This window comes from Lycium ferocissimum, chromosome 11 (assembly GCF_029784015.1).
Source record: "Lycium ferocissimum isolate CSIRO_LF1 chromosome 11, AGI_CSIRO_Lferr_CH_V1, whole genome shotgun sequence".
Taxonomy (NCBI): domain Eukaryota; kingdom Viridiplantae; phylum Streptophyta; class Magnoliopsida; order Solanales; family Solanaceae; genus Lycium; species Lycium ferocissimum.
This window is the reverse complement of record NC_081352.1, coordinates 20,304,696-20,324,886: the sequence shown is the minus strand read 5'-3', so window position 1 is coordinate 20,324,886 and position 20,191 is coordinate 20,304,696. Positions and strand designations below refer to the sequence as shown.

At 34.8% G+C, this 20,191-nt stretch overlaps 1 protein-coding gene across 1 annotated transcript; it reads right to left on the bottom strand.

Moving 5' to 3' along the window:
* Positions 1-346: 346 nt before the first annotated feature.
* LOC132037858 (cysteine proteinase COT44-like) lies at positions 347-4,431 on the bottom strand. Its single transcript, XM_059428492.1, has 4 exons — positions 3,890-4,431; positions 2,710-2,945; positions 1,065-1,202; positions 347-803 (listed from the first exon to the last, which is right to left on the bottom strand). Exons 1-4 carry the CDS (start codon positions 4,362-4,364, stop codon positions 540-542), a joined length of 1,113 nt encoding a protein of 370 aa, XP_059284475.1. The 5' UTR covers positions 4,365-4,431; the 3' UTR covers positions 347-539.
* Positions 4,432-20,191: the final 15,760 nt, after the last annotated feature.

Below are 20,191 nucleotides of genomic sequence, written 5' to 3'. Positions count from 1 at the left end.
TATACCATACAGTAGTCTAACTCCCACCTATTCTTAAGAGAAAAATTTATAGGTCCGTTAATTAGAACTTGTGGTTCTGAACGCCTCATAATACATTTATGGTTATAAGAGTAGATCAATAGCAGTAAATGGAAAGCTTGATGTTAGTGCTATACAAAATGAAACGGAAAGAATATATTAGAATAAAATATCTTCCACTGAGTTCAAACTTGATAAATAAAATGTTCGTTCAAAATCTAGAATAGTACGATAAAGAAAAGCAAGCCATGCAAAAGCATTGGTTGGTAAGTACTCTAATCAAGTAAATATGATATCACTGACTTCTCATTTTTACTTTGTCAACACATAAAATGAACACTGTCGTCATTAAATAAACATACAATGTTAATACAAATGCGTTACAAGAAAAGTTCCCAAATAATGCTCATGGAGTAACAACGCCATAAGATAAGGAATTACGTACAGTAGTTAATATTAATCAACTTAAAAATCACAAAATAGTTGTAACCCAAGCCATCCACTTTGTGGCAGCTGTTTCTTCAGACACTGCTTAAAATTTTCACTTCTCCAACAGTAACTTTGTTTCTGGCATTCTTAACTGGATAAGAAGCCTCCATAGCAATTCCACATTTACCAGAATTAATATCTTTTATATTCCGCTCAATTCTGATGTAGCCATCTTCGCCCCAATTGGTGCCCCATGAGTTCCTCACGATCCAATAGTCCACTCCGTTTTCCCTGCCATAGCCAACCACTGCCACACCGTGGTCCAATTGCGTTCCGCATTTCCCGGTAAATATGCCCTGACGACATATATAAACGTATTGAAGATTTTAAGTCAGTGAATGCAGTGTCCATTTATATACTATTTGTGGCGGCGTTGGTGAACTTATCATAAATGTACATTTTTAAAAATTGTTTTCATGGTTCATTTTGTACTTTTTTTTTTTTTTTAATGTTCCTGTGGGTACTAGAAAAATGGAATCAATTTCACGTATGATCGATGAAACTTATTCACTATAACAGTAAGAAGACTTCACATTATAATTAAGGTTATGAATTACCGAGGAGTAATGCTGAAAAGCCCTGCTAGAGGCTTCAATCGCTACGCTAACAGGTTGGTGTGCCACAGCCTTTTGAAGTGCTTTTTCATTTGTTGGCACGTCTTCGTAACCATCTATACTCACAACCTTTGCAATCTTCTGCGACATTTCAAATTAATAAAGAGTTTAAGTTAATATAATCTTAATATTTACACAATCAGATAGTTCATAAGGTAGTTATATTTAAATTTCTATCATTTCATTGGTGGTGCTAAGCTGTTATCATAGATTAAATTACGGTGACAATGAGAGACAGACCGAAGATTTGAAGGTGAGGGAAGCACCTTGGTAAAGTAAAACTCGGGTCAGTCACATCTAACACAAGCAACACTTAAGCGGTAAACTTGACTAGTACCTCCAACTAGCCTTTATGAATTTAAGTGCCTAATCAAATATATATTCGTTTTTCAAGGTATATATACATATATGGGGTGTACAAAGTAAACCGACAAACCAAGTCAAACCAAGAAAAAAACCGGACTAGTGGTTTGGTTGGACTTGGTTTGGTGTTGAAAAAAAAAACCCGATCATAATTGGTTTGGTTCGGTTTTAACTAAAAAAGAGTTAAACCGAATCAAACCAACCCGACATTACATGTATTTAATTTTTAAAATATTTTATACATAAATATATTTATTTGTAATGTAATTTATAAATATTTCTTAAATTTTTCGTAGTTTTTCATCTATTATCATATTATTCAAGCTTGAACTTAGAATTTTGAACGTCAATAAGTTTTATATCCTACGGATGTTAGTAACTCAAATAAAGTCCAAACGAAAACCAACTCAACACTAATGCTAATAAAAGAAATTCAATTTATCACTAGGAATGACAATAATGTTGTATATCTATTCTTTAGTTTTGCATAATTGATTTAGAAAGTGAAAATACATAACTTAAGTTATTTTTCTTTGTCATGTAATTAATACTTACTAGCCGTACTTATTTTAGCATGACTTAATATTTTTAGTTATGGTCATTTTCTTTATGGCTTGTTAAATAGCAATATTTATTTTAACCGATTTTATTAGCTTTTGTTAAATATTTTAATACAATGTCATCACTCTTCTCACATTTTGTGTTATTTTCTTAAGAAACACCTTAATCATATAGTTTTATCTTACTAGAACTAAAGAAATATTTGAAGTAAAAGTTATATGTTTCGTATCAAGACCGAAAAAAACCCGAAAAACCCGAGGTTGAAAAACCAAATTTTATTGGTTTGGTTCGGTGTATAAATTTAAAAACCCGACGCAATTGGTTTGGTTTGGTGTTTAAAAAATCCATAGCAATCCGGTCCATGTACACCCCTCTACATATACATACAAGATTTTTTTTCGAGTTCACTGGGGTCCAGTGATCCCCCTACCATACACTGCACGTAAATCCGCAATAGCAACAAAAATAACATAACTAGTGTAATTTCGCGAGTAGAGGTTACATACGTATGGGTCCGCCTTTGGTGATAATAAAAAGTATTTACACTTTCGACGTATATACTTAAATTCACTAAAACAAGAGAAGACTTGTTTTTAGCGTTTGAATAAGCATGCATATATATTGTTTACTTAAAATAGAAGCTTTAAGGAATTAATTAACCTACCCGAAGAAGATCACAATTGTAGTCGATGCCCTTGTAGGGATAGTGAGTTTCAGTGTCAATACCACCATTGGAAATGATAAATTCAAAGGCATAATCCATTAGGCCACCATTGCAACCATCATTATACATTTTGTCACAATCTACTAATTCTTGCTCCGATAGAGTGATCATTTCTCCTGTTGCTATCTTGTTTATGCCTTCTACTGCAGCCACGGTTGAGAAGGCCCAGCAGCTCCCTGTAAATTAATGACAAATTACATATTTGGCCGCTCGCTAAAAATAATTACAACCGCTATTCATATATACAAAAAATACACTAGTTATATACTAAAATATGTATATTAATTATATGTATATACATTAATATAGTATAAAAAATATATATTTGCCGACTATTATTTTCGTGGGTAGCTATGCAGTGTAAAAGTCCCTAAATTATTTAATACCCGAACAAACTTCAACCAAAATCAAGCCATTTCTCTCAGAGGTCTATGTACGAAATCATAAGTCTTTATATTAGATGCTAAGTTGTTAGATATATACAACATACTTTTATTAACTTACTTATGTTTCCAATATGCTCTCTTACATGTGTGTGCATGATTCTTTTCTATAAGCAAGTATGTGGAATTCTTTTTTTGGTAATGGATGATGGCGAGACTCGAACTCAGGACTCTTGTTTGTTTTGTTATCATGTTAAAGTGTTAGATCATCTCATCTGAAAACTTAAGCTGTTATTAGAGAGTACACATTTTTATTTACTTAATTATGTCTTCAACAACGATCTATCGTCCGTGGCTCTAACTTTTAGTAATGGATGCTATTTAGAGCAACAACTAATAATATTATTGGGGAAGCAAGCTAATTTAACTGAATGCTTATCTATCACTTACTAGTTGTTATTCCACTGTCTATGTTACTGCACTAATTACCTGTAAATTTACACTCTATGAAAACTTGAATCCGTCGTTAAATATATAGCTCGTAGCTAATAGAATCTTTTAATAATTTATCCCTTATTTCTATTCTTTTCAATAGTGTTATTTACATAGATATATGTATCGGATGCAAGGTACGTACCAAAAGGTTACATCCTACACTTATTGCAAGTAAGAATATTGACTGGAAAAATAAAAGTACGTAGCAATACTCATTCAAAGAAAATGAGAAGAAGAGTTACCACAACTTCCTTGGTCCTTAATAGGAGCAACTGCGTTTTTCTTCCTCCAATCAACTGATTTCGGCAGATGATCGCTAGCAAGAAAAACATAACGATGACTAGCATTGTTGGACTTGACAACACGTCGCCTAGCATCACTCCTCGTGCCCAAAAACATCGTCCTGTATTCCTCATTTGTGAGATCAGCAAACCGGTTCAATCCTAGCTCATAAGTCCGGTTCTCGGAGTTGTTATGTTCCTCGATGAACCTCAAATTATCTTTAAAAATCTCGAATCTTTTTCCCTTTTCTCCTAGCCCATTATATGTTTTCCCATGCTCCGCCAGCCATATTTGGTATATACCCTTGACCTCCACATTACTCATCCGTGTCAATTTCTCGAAATTATTATTGTTGTAGGTCGTGATGGACATGTCAATTGCATTGGATAACGACACAAATAATATGAGAAGAGTGGTTACTGTGACTATAGCCATAGTCGAAAGAGCCAGGGAAAAAATTGTACTAACAAAAAGGGCTTGTGTAGGAGACTAGTATAGAATGTAAAGAGGCTCGAGGAGTAAGGGAAGTGTGAATTTGCTTGGCTTATAAAGATGAAAAAGTGGAAGAGTTAGATATTTTATTTGATTATCTTGGGCCAATTGTAGATGCTGTAAGGAGATTATTTAAATGACTTTTCTCAATTGGGTCTGTTTACGTAGGGACAAAAACCCAAGGAATAACTGATTTTCTAAGAACTAACTGCCAAACCGGCAAATACTATTTCTTGACCACTTGTTTTGTAATTAGTTGTAACAATTTGGGGTTGTGAATTTTTGAGAGTTTGGCTAAATTAAATTCTAATTGAGGGCATTAGCCTGTCTCCATACTTCAAGTGGAAGGCTTAGGAATAATTTTCTGCAATCATTTCTAAATAAATATCGTCCTAGGGAAGTAGCTTAGATTTATAGGTTTCAGGGCCGTCAGTCCTTTTTAATGTTCAACGGATTGGGTTTTCAATAATAATTTGATAGTCGGTATTTACTGGCCTAATTAATTTAGTTCGTGTATGTAGGGTCCATTAAAAGGGAAGTATTCTCTATCTGGAATTTCTTTATTCTTAATAGGGTGGTTATTAGATCAATTATGTTGTACGGGTTGAGTGATGGTCAGACAAGAACTCTCACGTTCAAAAGATGAAGGTAGAAGAAAAAAGAATGCATATAGATGAATGCATAAGCATATTAGGAGAGACAAAATTAGGAACAAAGATATACAGGGGCAAAGTGGGAGGGGCCTCCGTGGTGGAAAAGATGTGAGAGAAGCAAGGTTGAGATGGTTCGGGCATGTGAAGAGGAGGAGCACAGGTGCTGTATTGAGGAGGTGCGAGAGGTTGGCAGTGAAAATTACTCTTGCATTTCTTTTTTTGAAACTCTGCTGGAAAACGTTTTTCTTGAGCCGAGGGTCTATCAGACACAACCTATCTACCCCCCACAAAGGTAGGGGTAAGGTCTGCGTGTTACATCTCGTACTTTAGTACGTTCAGTTTCGTCGTAAGTTAATCGGCGTAAGCTCGAAGAGTGAGATTATCTTCGAGGTTATAAATGGTTATCCATGTTAATTCCTGAGGCGATAAAGGTTTATAACCCTGTTTAGTAAATGTTAGAAGGTTTAGAGGTTAAACGAGTCGAAGAGAATACATATCGTCGAAGTTCGTCAAATAAATGTGAAGTGCGGTCCGTATATTCCACCGTATATCTGAGGCAGTGGGATTTGTTTTAAATTGTATAAAATGGTGGTTCACCATTTCAACTTCATTTTCCATATTTCCAAATCCCAAACCTTCTCTAAAAGTTCCTATATGATCCAAGAGCAAAAGGTATGTAAAAGCTATTCTCTTTCTTTGGTTAGCATGAGTCCATAACAAACAAGAGTCAATCATAACGTATACGAGAAGAGTGATTCGTAGAGCTCCTATTTCTATGTGGTTCCATTTTATTTGTATTGCAGTTATTCCTTGTCGAGCGTCTAAAGTCAGTTAGAAAGTATGCCATATCTAGTTGAGAAATAGAGAGTATATCATATACGTTTGCCTTCGTCTATGCATTCATTATCATATACGTTTGCCTTCGGCAGTGCATTCATCATTAGATACATTTGCCTTTTGGGCTATGCATTTGCCTTCGGGGCGATACAGATATGCGCATTGCCTTCCGAGCTATATAAAGATACATTTTCCTTCGGGGCTATGCACTGCCTTCGGGCCATTCACGTTGCCTTCAGGGCTATGCGCTTACACACCGAACCCCACATGAGGCCGGATTATTTTCAGCATTGCATACATGATATGAGACAGAGATAGGTAGTTATGCTTCCAGGTAATCATTGATTCCTCAGTTACATTAAATTGTCTTACATACTTGGTACATTGTTTCAATTGCCTTAAATACTCCGTACATTGTTTCAATTTAAGGCAATTGAAACAATGTACCAAGTCGGTGTGAACAGTAAAAATCAGAAAGTTTAAAAACGAAAATCTGATTTTTCTCTCTAATTTTCTACCACCTTCTCTCCCTAAATTGTCTCTACACTTCTCCAAACTCTTTCTACCAAATCCATGGAAGGTAATTGTTCTTGTTTCTCTTCAAGGTGGTGATGGACTTGGTCTTGGAAAGGGGTGAATAAAGTGAAGTTCTTCTACTATAAGGTATGTTCTTCCTAGTATTTACATGATTAAGATGATGTAAAGGTTTAGCAATTCTTAGAGAGGGAAGAATCATAGGAGAAAAACCATAAAGTGTTGAATTGAAGTTGATGGGCATGAGGTGAATTTGAAAGGAGGTTTTGGACTAACTTGAGATTAAATTAAATATAATTCCTTGATTATGGTATTGTGGATATGGTTATGGTTAGTTGAGAAATTTGGAAAATATCGTGTGGGATGTTTTATGGAACCTGTTTGTTATACCCCGCACTTTTAGAGCATGAGAATGCCACGTACATCACCGTAGTAATGGAGCATTGGAGACGTCCCATAAAGTTCTGGAAGGTACAAGCCATGGGAAGTACGTAACAATGAAGTAAAGGATGAATTACGATCTCGTAAGTCGTAATCGAGAAGGATAATCTTGAAACACAAGAACATGACCATTACCAAGTATAATAAATGATAAATATCATGTAGGGGGAGTTTTGGAAGATTCCACGACCAAGCAAATCAAAGAAAATAAGTTTGTCAAAATTTAGAACAAGTTGACAGAATTAAGGACAGAATTTTGGGTCAACTTTGGAGGGGTATATCTCGAGGTATATGGGGAGTTTTAAGGCATTTCAAAAGCTTAAAATGAAGTTCGTCGAGTCTACTTTCCAACGCAACAAACCGCTCATCGATATGATGTGGGAGTAGAGAATTATGGACGTTACAAATTCAGCTGATAGAGCAGAAACAGCGCTGCTATAGTGCTGCTACAGTGCTACAGTGCTACAGTGATGCCGACTTTAGCACCTATATAAGGGGCAAAAACCCCATTTTTCTGCACAAAATTTCCCAAAAACATTCTAGAAAATTCAGCCAAAGCAAGAGAGCTTATATATCACATAAAAGCGAGGATTTTGAGAGATTTCAAGCTACGGAGTATTAATCGAGGTCCGGACAACGTGTAGTCACGATTATAGTATTGTCTTGCGGCGGAATTGGCTTGGATTCAAAGTGAATATTGAAGATATTGCTGCTATAGCAAGAATAAGGTATGAATCTCTCCTTATTAATATTAATTTTAGTTTATTTACGGAGATAAAGTTATTAAATAGTCGTATAATAAGTTGAATAGTTGAGAAGCTTGGAAAACATCGTATGGAATGTTTTATGGAGCCTATTGGTGTTGGTAATATTATTGTGATGTTGGTATTGTTGTTGTTGTTGTTGGTTATTGGATTGTGATCTCGGGCTAGGCATATAAACAGGGGAGATCTTTGCCGAATTTCGGCATTCTAAATGGATTTTAATTAAGGGTTTAAGACGAGCGTATGACGATGAGCCTAACAATAGTATGGATGGTCGTATATGTAGATTACGAGGCTACGAATGATCTTAAGGGAATTGCAAGACAGAAAGTAAGTTGGAAGTCGAGAAATTATCTTCCAAGTATGTTAAGGCTAGTCTCTTTCTTCTAAAGGCATGATTCCTTTCTTATGAATCCAATAGGTGTTTTTCCAAATGTCCCACGATCCCTTTATGCGAATCCATAAATGTTTTCCAAGAATATTCTTATTCTCAAAAGCTAGAAATTCACGATTCATAGAGTTCATAATTCAAAGGCATGACTTATTTCTTGATAATCCATAAATATTTTCCAAAATGTCCCTATTTTCTGAGTCAAAGATTTATGATTCTATAAGCTTTTATGACAACAACAACGGACATGTTTTTACAATATGAATGACGATGTTAAAGATGAGAATGTTTCTATGATGATTATGATGGTGATGATTTTAATTCTAGAAATTTCAAAGCTTATGATGTTAATACTATTATGAGGATATTGAGATTATTCCATGATTTTATCAATTTTATTTATTGTTATTGATCTCACCTTATAATAATTGTTCCTTCAAGGTGAGATATAGCGATGATGATAATTCCATAATGAAAATCGGAGGTTACCGACCTTACGTCACTCCGAAGTAGTTATAGCTTTTATTGGCTCTCATGCATGCTTTATATATATATATATATATATATATGTATGTATTTTACTACACCGAGCCGCGCTATAGTCGGCCGAGTACGGCACCTATTGTGCAACCACTGATTAGTTGGTATTACACACCGAGTCCCGAAAGGGCCGGGTACGTTACACACCGAGTCCCGAAAGGGGCATGTATGACACACGAGTCCCGAAAGGGCCGGGTACGTTACACACCGAGTCCTGAAAAGGCCGGGTACGTTACGATGATGATATTATATATATATGTATGCAAGAAAAAGTTTTTTTTTTAAGGCTAAGCATGCATGGCATCCGCCTTATGAGGCATCCAGATGTACAGGTTATCTCTCATATTCCATGTTACCTTTCATATCTATATTATGTTGTTATTCATGCCTTACATACTCAGTACATTATTCGTACTGACATCCCTTCTTGTGGACGCTGCGCTCATGCCCGCAGGTAGGCAGGGAGACGGATCAGACCCGTAGGTTCTTCTATCACGGATCTCGGAGCACTCCACTTTCTTCGAAGGTCTGCAGTCTATTTGGTATTGTCCTTATGATCATTTGTATTCCATGTAGAGGCTCGTAGACGTGTGTGTGTACAGTTAGATGTTTTGTAGCTCCACCGATTCATATTATGGTATAATATATTGGTGGCCTTGTCGGCCTTATTTTGAGCTCGATACTTTCTTCGTGCTTTGCCGGCTTTATGATATACTGTTGTGTTGTGGCGACCTTATCGGTCCGCATATGTACATATGTGCTGAACGATCGGATATTCCTATGTTGGGCCTTTTCTGCATGCAGGTGTTCTTTGAGTTATGGTTTATAATGTTCAAAGTAACGGATAAGTCAGGTGGTTCCCGGCCTACGGGTCGGAGCCCGTCATACTCCTGGTAGGGGTGTGACACTGTTGGTGTTGATAATATTTTGGTTGATGTTGGTATTGTTATTATTTTTGTTGGTTGCTGGATTATAATTTTGGGTTAGGCATATAAACAGGGGAGATGCTGCCCGAATTTCGACAGATTCTAAGAATATTTCATTTGGATGCTTGAGACAAGTGTATGATATTGAGCCTAATGATAATATGGATGGTTTACGTGTAGATTTACGAGCTTGGAAGGATAAACGTTAAGTGGCTAAGGCTACCGAAAGGTATGTTAAGGCTTTCCCTTTCCTTCATTTTGGCATGATCCTATGACATGAGAGAACAACGAGTAATCGAGTCTCCATATTACTCTACTCTTAGAAGTACTAGGAGTATCTCAGTTCTTGATGATCCTATACCCCTTGTTATAATTGTTCCTTCTGTTCATGGGTCCTGAGTTTTATATCATGATTGTGTTAGTTCACATTCATGCATTGCATTCATTTAAATATATGCATATTGACCCGTGACCAGAAGGCGTTATATACGCGTATATTATGTGTGTGTGTCTATATATATATATATATATATATATATATATATATACCCGTGACCAGAAGGCGTTATATACGCGTATATTATGTGTGTGTGTGTGTGTGTGTGTGTGTATATATATATATGGGGAAATGGGCGAGGCGTTATATACGCATTACCACCTGATCAGCTGGTGCACAGTGATGATGATTATGATGCCCGAAGAGGCCATTATGCTATTATGCCCGAAGGGGCCTATATGGGATAGGGATCGAGCCGAACGTTCCTCGGCACTATGACCTATGCATCGCATATCATACGCCCTCAGAGGCATTTTTAGTAAGCAGAGATATACAGATATGTTCAGATAGTAAGACATACAGATGCATTCATACGTACATGTTCGAGATAGTCGAACATACGGATGTATTCGGTCGATCAATTTAGTTTATGATTCTCAGATTTTCTTTATGACTTCTATGTGTATGTTACTCTTCTGCTTTACATACTCAGTACATTATCCCTACTGACTCCCCTATTGTGTGGGGGGCTGCGTTCATGCCCGCAGGTTCAGATAGCCAGGAAGACAGATCGCATCCTTAGGCTGCTTTTTCAGCTTAATAATGGAGCACTCCTCTCTTGTCGGAGTTACCGTCTAGATCGGGTATGTGTCCTGATGTTATGGGTAGGGCGGAGGACCTATCCTGTCCGCAGCATGTCCAGTATGTCAGTAGAGGCTCATAGACGCTTATATTCAGTCAGACAGTGTGGTCCACTCAGCACATGTTTGGTTACACAGTTTTATCGGGTAGCCTTGTCGGCTTGTACCTCGGTTCAGTTTAGTGATGCATGTATTTATATATATCTTTTGAGGGCTGTGACCCTCCAGTTTATGACATCTATCAGTCAACAGATCATGTTATGAGTGCCCTCAGGTGGCCCAGAATGAGCATGAGCAGATATGTCATGTACGTTTAGTGGCATCTAGGAGGTCAGCTTAACGGGTGTCCATCATAGTCCTCCGGTTGGGCTGTGACAGTATCGGCCCTTGCACATGCTATTTTGGATTGTAGTTTGTAGATACGCATGGTGACCGATCAGTTCGCATAGGTATACGTGTATGATATGTGTGTGTGTGTGTGTGTGTGTGTGTGTGTATCTTTTGGGATGTTCTTTTATCGGAGGGAGACAGTTGTTTCTTACAGATTCTTCAGAGCATAGCCTTGCCAGCCCAATATGGTATTGTTTGATCTACAGTTTGTCCTTGTCGGCCCAGATGTCTTGTGCGTATATCCAGGACTTATCAGTTACAGTTGGTACTTTCAGAGTTATAAGTAAGGCACCGGGTGCCGGCCAAGCCTCCACAGGTTTGGGGCGTATAAGTAAGGCACCGGGTGCCGGCCAAGCCTCCACAGGTTTGGGGCGTGACACTGTGTACACTCAGAGGCGGACCCAGGATTTTAAGACGGCGGGGGCACCATTATCTTAACATAAACGCCAACAAAAAATTTAATGACGACCGAGGGATAATACCATGTCGGACTGGTCACTAATAGCATAGCAGTGTATATAGATCAAATATGTCTAATAAATAAAATTTGATACAGTGAAGCAAATGAAAGAGATAGCTCAGTGGCTAAGGCTGTGCAACATGTGTTGACAGTACAAGTTCGAATCTGAGCTAGCTCATTTAAAGCTTAGTGTTTTGTAGGCTCAAAAAAATAATTAAAAGTGACATTCGAGTTCGATCCGGGGTGACATGTAAGGGAAGCAGCAGTTGCAACCAATGTGCCCAAAGAAACTTTCATTTGTTAGAGTGCACAATTAAATATATACTAATTCCTCAAGATATATACACATATATATACATAATTTTTTTTCCGAACCTAACGAGTACACGTGCACTCCCACCCTTCCATGTGGGTCCGCCTCTGCGTACACCCCACCTTCCCTAACCCCTACTTGTGGGACCGTATTTGGTATTTTGTTGTTGTTATTGCTCGAAACTGAAATCTGTAATAAAAGATGAAGAGATCTCATTCATCTTAGCACACCCTGTGAGAGCTTATTGAATCATTGGTATTCGCTTGAAGCATTGGGGAAAAAGTTAATGCCTTCAATGTTTAAAATTGTACATGATGAATTGAACCCTCATGGTTGAATCATAATAAACGATTATTAACTGATGGCTGGATATTTATTAGTACAACATAGTTTCAATGAACAAAATCTTGAAATGGCGTGTTAACTGCTAGCTATAGTCATATTTGCCTCCACATTATCGATATATTAATTCTAGACCTCACTTTGTGGGAATATATTGGGTATGTTATTGTTGTATTATGGATATATTAATATCATTTTAAAAGAATTTCTGGTATGCGAGACGGTTGTATGTAAGTGATTCAGTCTACAGGAGTGATTTTATTAAGTCCCTTAAATTTAGTTGTTTATTTTTTGAATTAACATCTACATTGACTGTGTCATGTACAGTGTCATGTCACCTAATTCTTCGATAGATACAAAGGTCGGTTCCGACGAGCCTCCCCAAGACACGGTGTTCGGGAAGGATCGGACCTTTAGTTCTTTGATAGATAAAGCAGACAATTTGTTACAACAAACAACATTATACTAATTCTCAATATTTAAACAGTTGAAACTTGAACCTTATCCAAAATGAGTAAGTGTTACTGTTACGGTGAAAACTAAATTATCGTTCATCGGGAACTTAAGTTTTCTCAACTAGAACACCACACATGTCGATATGTTGTTTAAGCTTAATATTTATTTCAGCATGTTACTATGGGAATAATGGAGAAGTAGATGATACTGACAAATGACAACCACACACTGAAAGGAAATGTGAAAGCCTTTAGATTCATGGCAATATGCAGAGGACGAAAGGTAAGCAGTTTAAGTAATATACATTATTTGTGAAAATAATTTTTGCACAATCAGATTATTTTTATTTGTCACAATAAATAATACTATATTTTATTTTTGAATTTTGAAATCTCACACTTTAAGGAAGCTTACCTATCGAAAAAATATTTAGATAACCTAATAGTGTAAAACATTATTCACACCGATATTATATAAAACTGTAACTCTCTAATATATACTATGATCTTGAATTACCGTCATTAAATTCTGCATAGAATGAGAAACTTGGGACATGTTTAGATAGACACACCTTATGCTGTTTAAATTAATATATATATATATGTGTGTGTGTGTGTGTGTGTTGTTTCTTTTTCTTTGAAATCGAAGAAACTCAAGTTACTATATATATTCAATACTAGACGTCCTAGGCCCGTGCTGCGCACGGGCCCAACACTTTAAATTATAGTGCATCTATGTGTATGTAATTGTCTTTGAATAGTGATTATATATATATATATATATATATATATATATAGACTATATATTATGTTCAAAACACGATTAATATAACATTGTAATTTGTGCTCCGTATCTAAAATTTTATTATATTAATGTTTGCTACGAATACAAAAACGGCAAATTTATTAATATTTTTTAAAAGAGAAGACTTGTTTAAAAGGAAACTATTTTCCTCTCTTTGAAATAAAATAATAGCAATATTTAAGCATCGATTGATATTTTCAATTTTAATTCGATTAATTTAAAGGTGTAAAATACTTATTATTTTTTATCAAATTTTGATTTGGATAATTCTAATTCAAATTATTAAATTAATTTTACATGTTTAAAACGAAACAAAATAAAAATTGATTTTCTATTTAAATGATGAAATACTATTTTTTAATTTTTGGTAAATATTCTCGGTTTAGCTCATTTTACTTGTCATGTTGTCTTTTGCATGATTTTTTAAGAAAACGTCGATTAGAATTATAATTTGACTAATTTACTTTATTCATTATTTGATCTCTATTTGATTTTTTTTTACGACATTAATCTCTTTTCACATTATTCTATCTTATTTTAAAATATAAATATTTTAAGTATATTTATTTTAGTGAACATAACAGATAAATGACATGGCGGAATAGCAAATACAACAGTTTAATATTTAGATTAGATCTCAGGCTAATATAAAAAAATAAGAAAAGCTTGTATGGTTTGATCGCTTAACTTTTTGAAGAAAAGCAGTTTCATTTGCTCCCACTAATGGATTGATACGCACGTGGCAATGAATCTATTATTATTGACTTAATGAGATACTTTGAAAATTAGTGTTTACTACTAATACAAAGTCCTTTTTGTTTTTTTGGGCATTATTTTTTTTAATATGGGGTTCACTTTTTTTTTTTTTATATTGCTTGATTTTGTTAATATGGAGTCCATTTTTTATATTGCTTGGTGTTGTTTAGTATAGGGCTCACCCTTTTGGACATTATTAGTTTGCACTATTTTTATGCATATATATATATATATATATATATATATATATATATACTATGTTCAAAACACGATTAATATAACATTGTAATTTGTGCTCCGTATCTAAAACTTTATTATATTAGTGTTTGCTACGAATACAAAGTCTGCACGTTTTTTTTTTACATTGTTTGTTATTTTAATATGGGATTCACTTTTTTTTTTTTTTTATATTGCTTGATTTTATTAATATGGGGTCCACTTTTTTTCCCCGTGAGTTTGGAGATGGTGGGTTTCACTTTTTTTACTTTTATTTTTTTTAATGTTCAAAACACAATTAATATAACATTGTAGTTTGTGCTCCGTATATAAAACTTTATTATATTAGTGTTTGTTACGAATACAAAATTTGCACCTTTTTTTCTTGACATTGTTTGTTTTTTAATATGGGATTCACTTTTTTTTTTATATTGCTTGATTTTGTTAATATGGGGTCCTTTTTTTTTTTTGCCCGTGAGTTTGGAGATGGTGGGTTGCACTTTTTTTATCTTTTTTTTTTTTTTTTTAATATTGGTTGGTGTTTTTTACTTAAAATGTTTATATTTTAAAATAAGATAGAAGTTAATTACTTTTTCATTTTTATTCTTACTCTAATAAATGTGAAAAGAGATTAATGTCGTAAAAGAAAAAATAATATCAAATGGAGATCAAATAATGAATAAGGTAAATTAGTCAAATTATAATTCTAATTGACGCTTCCTTAAAAAATCATGCAAAAGACAACATGACAAGTAAAATGAGCTAAACCAAGAATATTTACAAAAATTAAATTAATATTGATTGGTTTGTGTTTAATATGTGGGCTCACAACTAACATTGTAGTTTATGTTCCGTATCTAAAACTTTATTATATTAGTGTTTGCTACGAATATAAAATCTGCACATTTTTTTTTGACATTGTTTATTTTTTAATATTGGTTGATTTGTGTTTAATATGGGACCCAATTTTTTTTTTTTTTAATATTAGTTGATTTGTGTTTAATAATATGTGGGCCCAAAATTTTTTTGGAGGCCCACAGACGGACGACGAAGGTGCTCTTAAACTCGCTCTTCTAAAGGATAGAAAAATCATATTGTTATAGCTAGACTTACCATGAGGACTAGGGCGTACATAAGTCCTGGGTTGGTTTCAATTTTTTTTTTTTTTAAGTCAAATCAATTGTATTTATTTTTTATATTTGTAAACTAAAGTAAATAAATAAAAATTGGATTTTTTTTTTTTGGTTTTTGTTTTTGTAGTTTGATGTGAAACACCTTACAAAAAGATTTTGTTGATTTTAGTGAAATATGATATTAGCGTCACACTATTTCATATAATTATACTTAAAACAATTGATTGTGTTGTTGTTGGAATACGAGCATACGCGCGTAATGGAAGCAAATAGCCAAAGATCGAACTTGCATGTAATATAGACAACACATAATCAAAGATATTGATCAAACATAAAATTGATACTTATCTCTTGAAGCGTGAATGCAACCTTGAATCTAGCCTTCAAGCACGAGAAAAAACTATCCACGCGTTCATCCTCCAGTTCCACGGTCTTCTACTGTGTATCCTGAAGTTCTATGAACGTAATACTTGAGTGGCAAGTATTCGGCTAAAGAACAAATGATCACTTAGGGTTCAATGGCTTTCTTTATATACACACGTTTTTAGGGTAAACCCTAGCCAAAAACGTGTAGCTCTTTCCTAACCCACCAAGGATATTATATTTCCTTTTATTTTCCTTGTTCTAGAATATTCAGGCACAGCAGGGACCACAAATTTAATAATGAGGCTTCCTATTGTGGTATTAATTCGGAATATGAATGAATTAATCCTACCACATAAATTACAATTTATTCCACTAGAAAACCGTAATTACACTCCTCTCGTTTAATTTCGAAATCCTTCATTAAAAACTTATTTAACTCCCCATGTTAAGATTACGGACACCAATCAAATAAATTAAATTACGACAATTTAACTCATCGACTAATTTAATCCTTTATATTTACCTTAACTTACATCATGTGACGGATACAAAATCCACACTGCGGGTTTTCACATGAGACTTATAAGCATCCATGAAGGGTATCATCAATCTCAAAGTCGAGACACGGATTCTATCAACTAATTATTATTTCACAAATGTAATTTGCCATTATCCAATTTACCAGAATACATAGACCCACAATTGAGTCGTACCTTTTAATAAATCAAAATAATGAACAAATCACATTGATCATAATAATTATATCAAGATTAAGAGTATAAGTACATTTAATGAACTAGAGAATTTGTTTTATATATTCAATACAAAAAACACTTATCTCTACTTGGTCCGTTCAATACATACAAAATGTACTAGCACAAGAAGACTAACTACACCGTTCCCATAATGAAGATACATTACATTAATCTTGTGCTACAATCATACCAATGACTTTGTCCAATTTCCATCTTCGATTGTGAACATAAATTTTATACTTAAAAGAACCGACGATTTAATCTTCCGTGTATAAGCTAAACTCTATACACTAAATCATCTACTATATAAGTAAAGGACACACATACTAGTACATGATCTATTTAATTCTTTATTAAACAACGAATAAATAATTATTCTATAATAAATACTATATCCAAACACATGGTTAATAGTATATATATATCCCAACAATCTCCCACCTAGACTTTTAACCATGATAATTGTTAGAATATACCATGTCTAAACGCATGGTTAATGGTATATACCCCAATAATCTCCCACTTAGACTTTTAACCATGCATTTACAACTTTCACATGTATTCCTTTTGCACGACTACCAAAAGTCTTAGAGACTAAGTTCTTTGCAAAAATTAACTTACCAAGTTGTTTTCTAATGCAACTTCATCTAGTAGTGCTTCGTCAGAATCGACCGGTTACGTACTACGATCTTCGGGATCCTATCATGAAACTCTCCAAAAAAAATGTATTTCTTTTCGAGAATCCTATCATGCAATTCTCCCAAGAGTATACACCGAACCGATCTTGGTTATTATTCTCCCACTACGACTAAGTACTACTACTATTATAGTCATACTAACATATTCTTGAGTCTTAATATTATCTTCATTGCCTTTCGGTATTGAAATATTAACGACTTCATATAGTGTTATCTGCTCAACATCACTCCCACTACTTACAGGTAGTGAATTTCCTTACGCCTATTAACGTTACTCTCATTACTTAAATGCAATGGAACGTCAACCCTGACATGTCGGTTAGATGTTCTTGAACTTTTGAATATTTTAGATGACTCATTTGCTATTTCTTTGCTCAGTTCCTCTAAAACTAGTTTACTTCTAGGAACTTGGTTTATTAAAAAAAAAAATTCTAAAAATCTGGCATTTGTATTAACAATTACCTTATTTTCTTTCGGGACGATAGAATAAACCTCCCTTTCGTTCCCTTTGGATATCTAATAAACATGCATACATCCATTCTTGATTTCCACTTATCTGTTTTCCCTTTGAACACGTGTGCTAGACAACCTCGTATCGAACGTATTTTGCGTATTTGGCTTACATCCAATCCTTTGTTCTATGGGTATCAAAAGGTACTAACTTAGAGGGAATTAAATTAAGAATGTAACTAGTAGTTTCTAAGACATATCCCAAAACGAAAAAAAAAATATAAATAAGTCAATCATTAATCTTACCACCTTGAAAAGTCATATTTCTTTTTTCTCTTCACCATCTATTGTAGAATACTTGATGTAGACAATTGAAAATTCAGTCCCTTTATCTAATAAGTAACTAATGAACTCTACAAAGAGGTACTCGCCAGTACGATCAAATCGCAGTGACTTAATATATTTTTCGTGACGCTTTTCATTTTCGCCTTAAATACCTTGAAATTTTCAAAGCATTCGGACCTATAGAGCATCAAATAGATATCTTCATATCATGAGTAATCTTCTTTGAATGTCCCAGAATACTCAAAATCACCTCTTGCCTTGAAGTTCATTATACCACACAAATCAGAATGGATTGACTTAATGATGAGTCGTGAAATTACGCGATATTCGACACCAACTACTTAGTCTTTTGCACATCCCCAAGTACTTTTGATGTCGTTTTTCGTGTTTTTGTGTCAATCAACGATAACATGTGCCTAAGTAACTTAAAGCAAAATGGAGCAAAATGAAGGAAAAGGAAGCAAAAAGTCACCGAATCGAACAAATGCATCACATGCGAGTCGCAGGTGCTACATGCGAATCGCATGTGATGCGGCAAGATTGTGAAAGAAACTGGCTTCGGAAAGAAACCACATGCAACACCACATGCGACACAACATGCGAGTCGCATGTTTCACATGCGAGTCGCATATGGTGTCGCATATGCTGCTCAACAGACGACTGAAGATCGACACAACATGCGATAATTTGGTGCAACATGCGATTCGCATGTTGCACTTCGTTTCATTGTGCGATTCGCACCCTATGCACGAGGGCATTTTTGTCTGGAAATTATTCCCGTTTTGGACATGCTATAAATAGATTGCTAGGGTTTTGGATTGCATTATTCGCGCTTTTTAGCATCGGTTCTTGTAGAGTTCATTGATTGTTGGTTGGTGAAGCATTTAAGGCAGCTTTTGGCTTTTATCATCTTCTCCTTCCAACACTTTTGTAAGACTTATGAATTCATTTTATTTGATTGCTTTACCTTTAATGTATATTAGTAGCTAATCTCTCAACTAAGGTTGTGGGATCAAATGTGTTAGTTATGTGATTGGGTTTCAGATTCATACTACAATTATATGCTAGTAGTGTTTTCTATTAACTCTTCAAGCTTTAATGTCTAGTGATGGTGTACAACATTACTTGTGCCTTAATACCATTACTTTGCTTGGAAAAGAAAGTAGAGGTTAGGAAAAGAGTTAATAGCAACAATCTGGGTCATTAAATCCATCTAATAGCTTGAGCTAGGAATAGGAAAGCTAGTTGAGGTTATATGGGTGTTCTGTTAAGAGAAAACATCCTAGAGCTTGGAAAAGTCTAGGATGAAATTTGCTGATTTGGTTGGAAAACTTTTGGCAAGAATTGTGTAACCCTTGGCTTAAAGCACTTAGGCATATAAATAAGTTGAATTGATACCCAATCGTATTACTTTCCATTGAAACCACAACCTTAGTCCCATTTTACAACTGTTTACATCATATAATCATTCTCAGTTTCTAATGAACAAATTACAATCAAACTTTTATTATATTTCCCTTCCCCTTGAAATATAGACTAATAGTCAGGTGTTACACTTATCAAGTAGTCTTCTTCATTGTATTCCCTGTGGGATTCGACCCCAACCTTGTTGGGTTCTATATTTGACAACGACCGCTTACTCCTGATATTAAAGGTGTAATTTGGGCGTATCAAATTTTGGCGCCGTTGCCGGGGAAATAGGACCCGTGATACCTTTTGAATTCTAAAATGTCAATGTCTGTTGTGAAGAACAATCATCGAACATAGGTGTGTTTGAGTAATTGATTAGATTTTTCCAATGCTAGACGGGGGGGAGACAACGTCCTTAAGGGAAAAAGTTACGTAAACATGTTTTGGTTTGTGTGCATCTGTTTTGTTCTTTTATAAAAACGAAAACAAAGCATAACTCAAGTGACTCACATGCGAGCATCATATGCGAATCGCATGTTGAACATGCGAATCGCATATGTTGCAGCATGTGGTGACAGTGAGACACTCAAAGTAGTGATCTCACTGTCATCATATGCGACACCATATGCGAGTCGCATGTCACACATGCGACT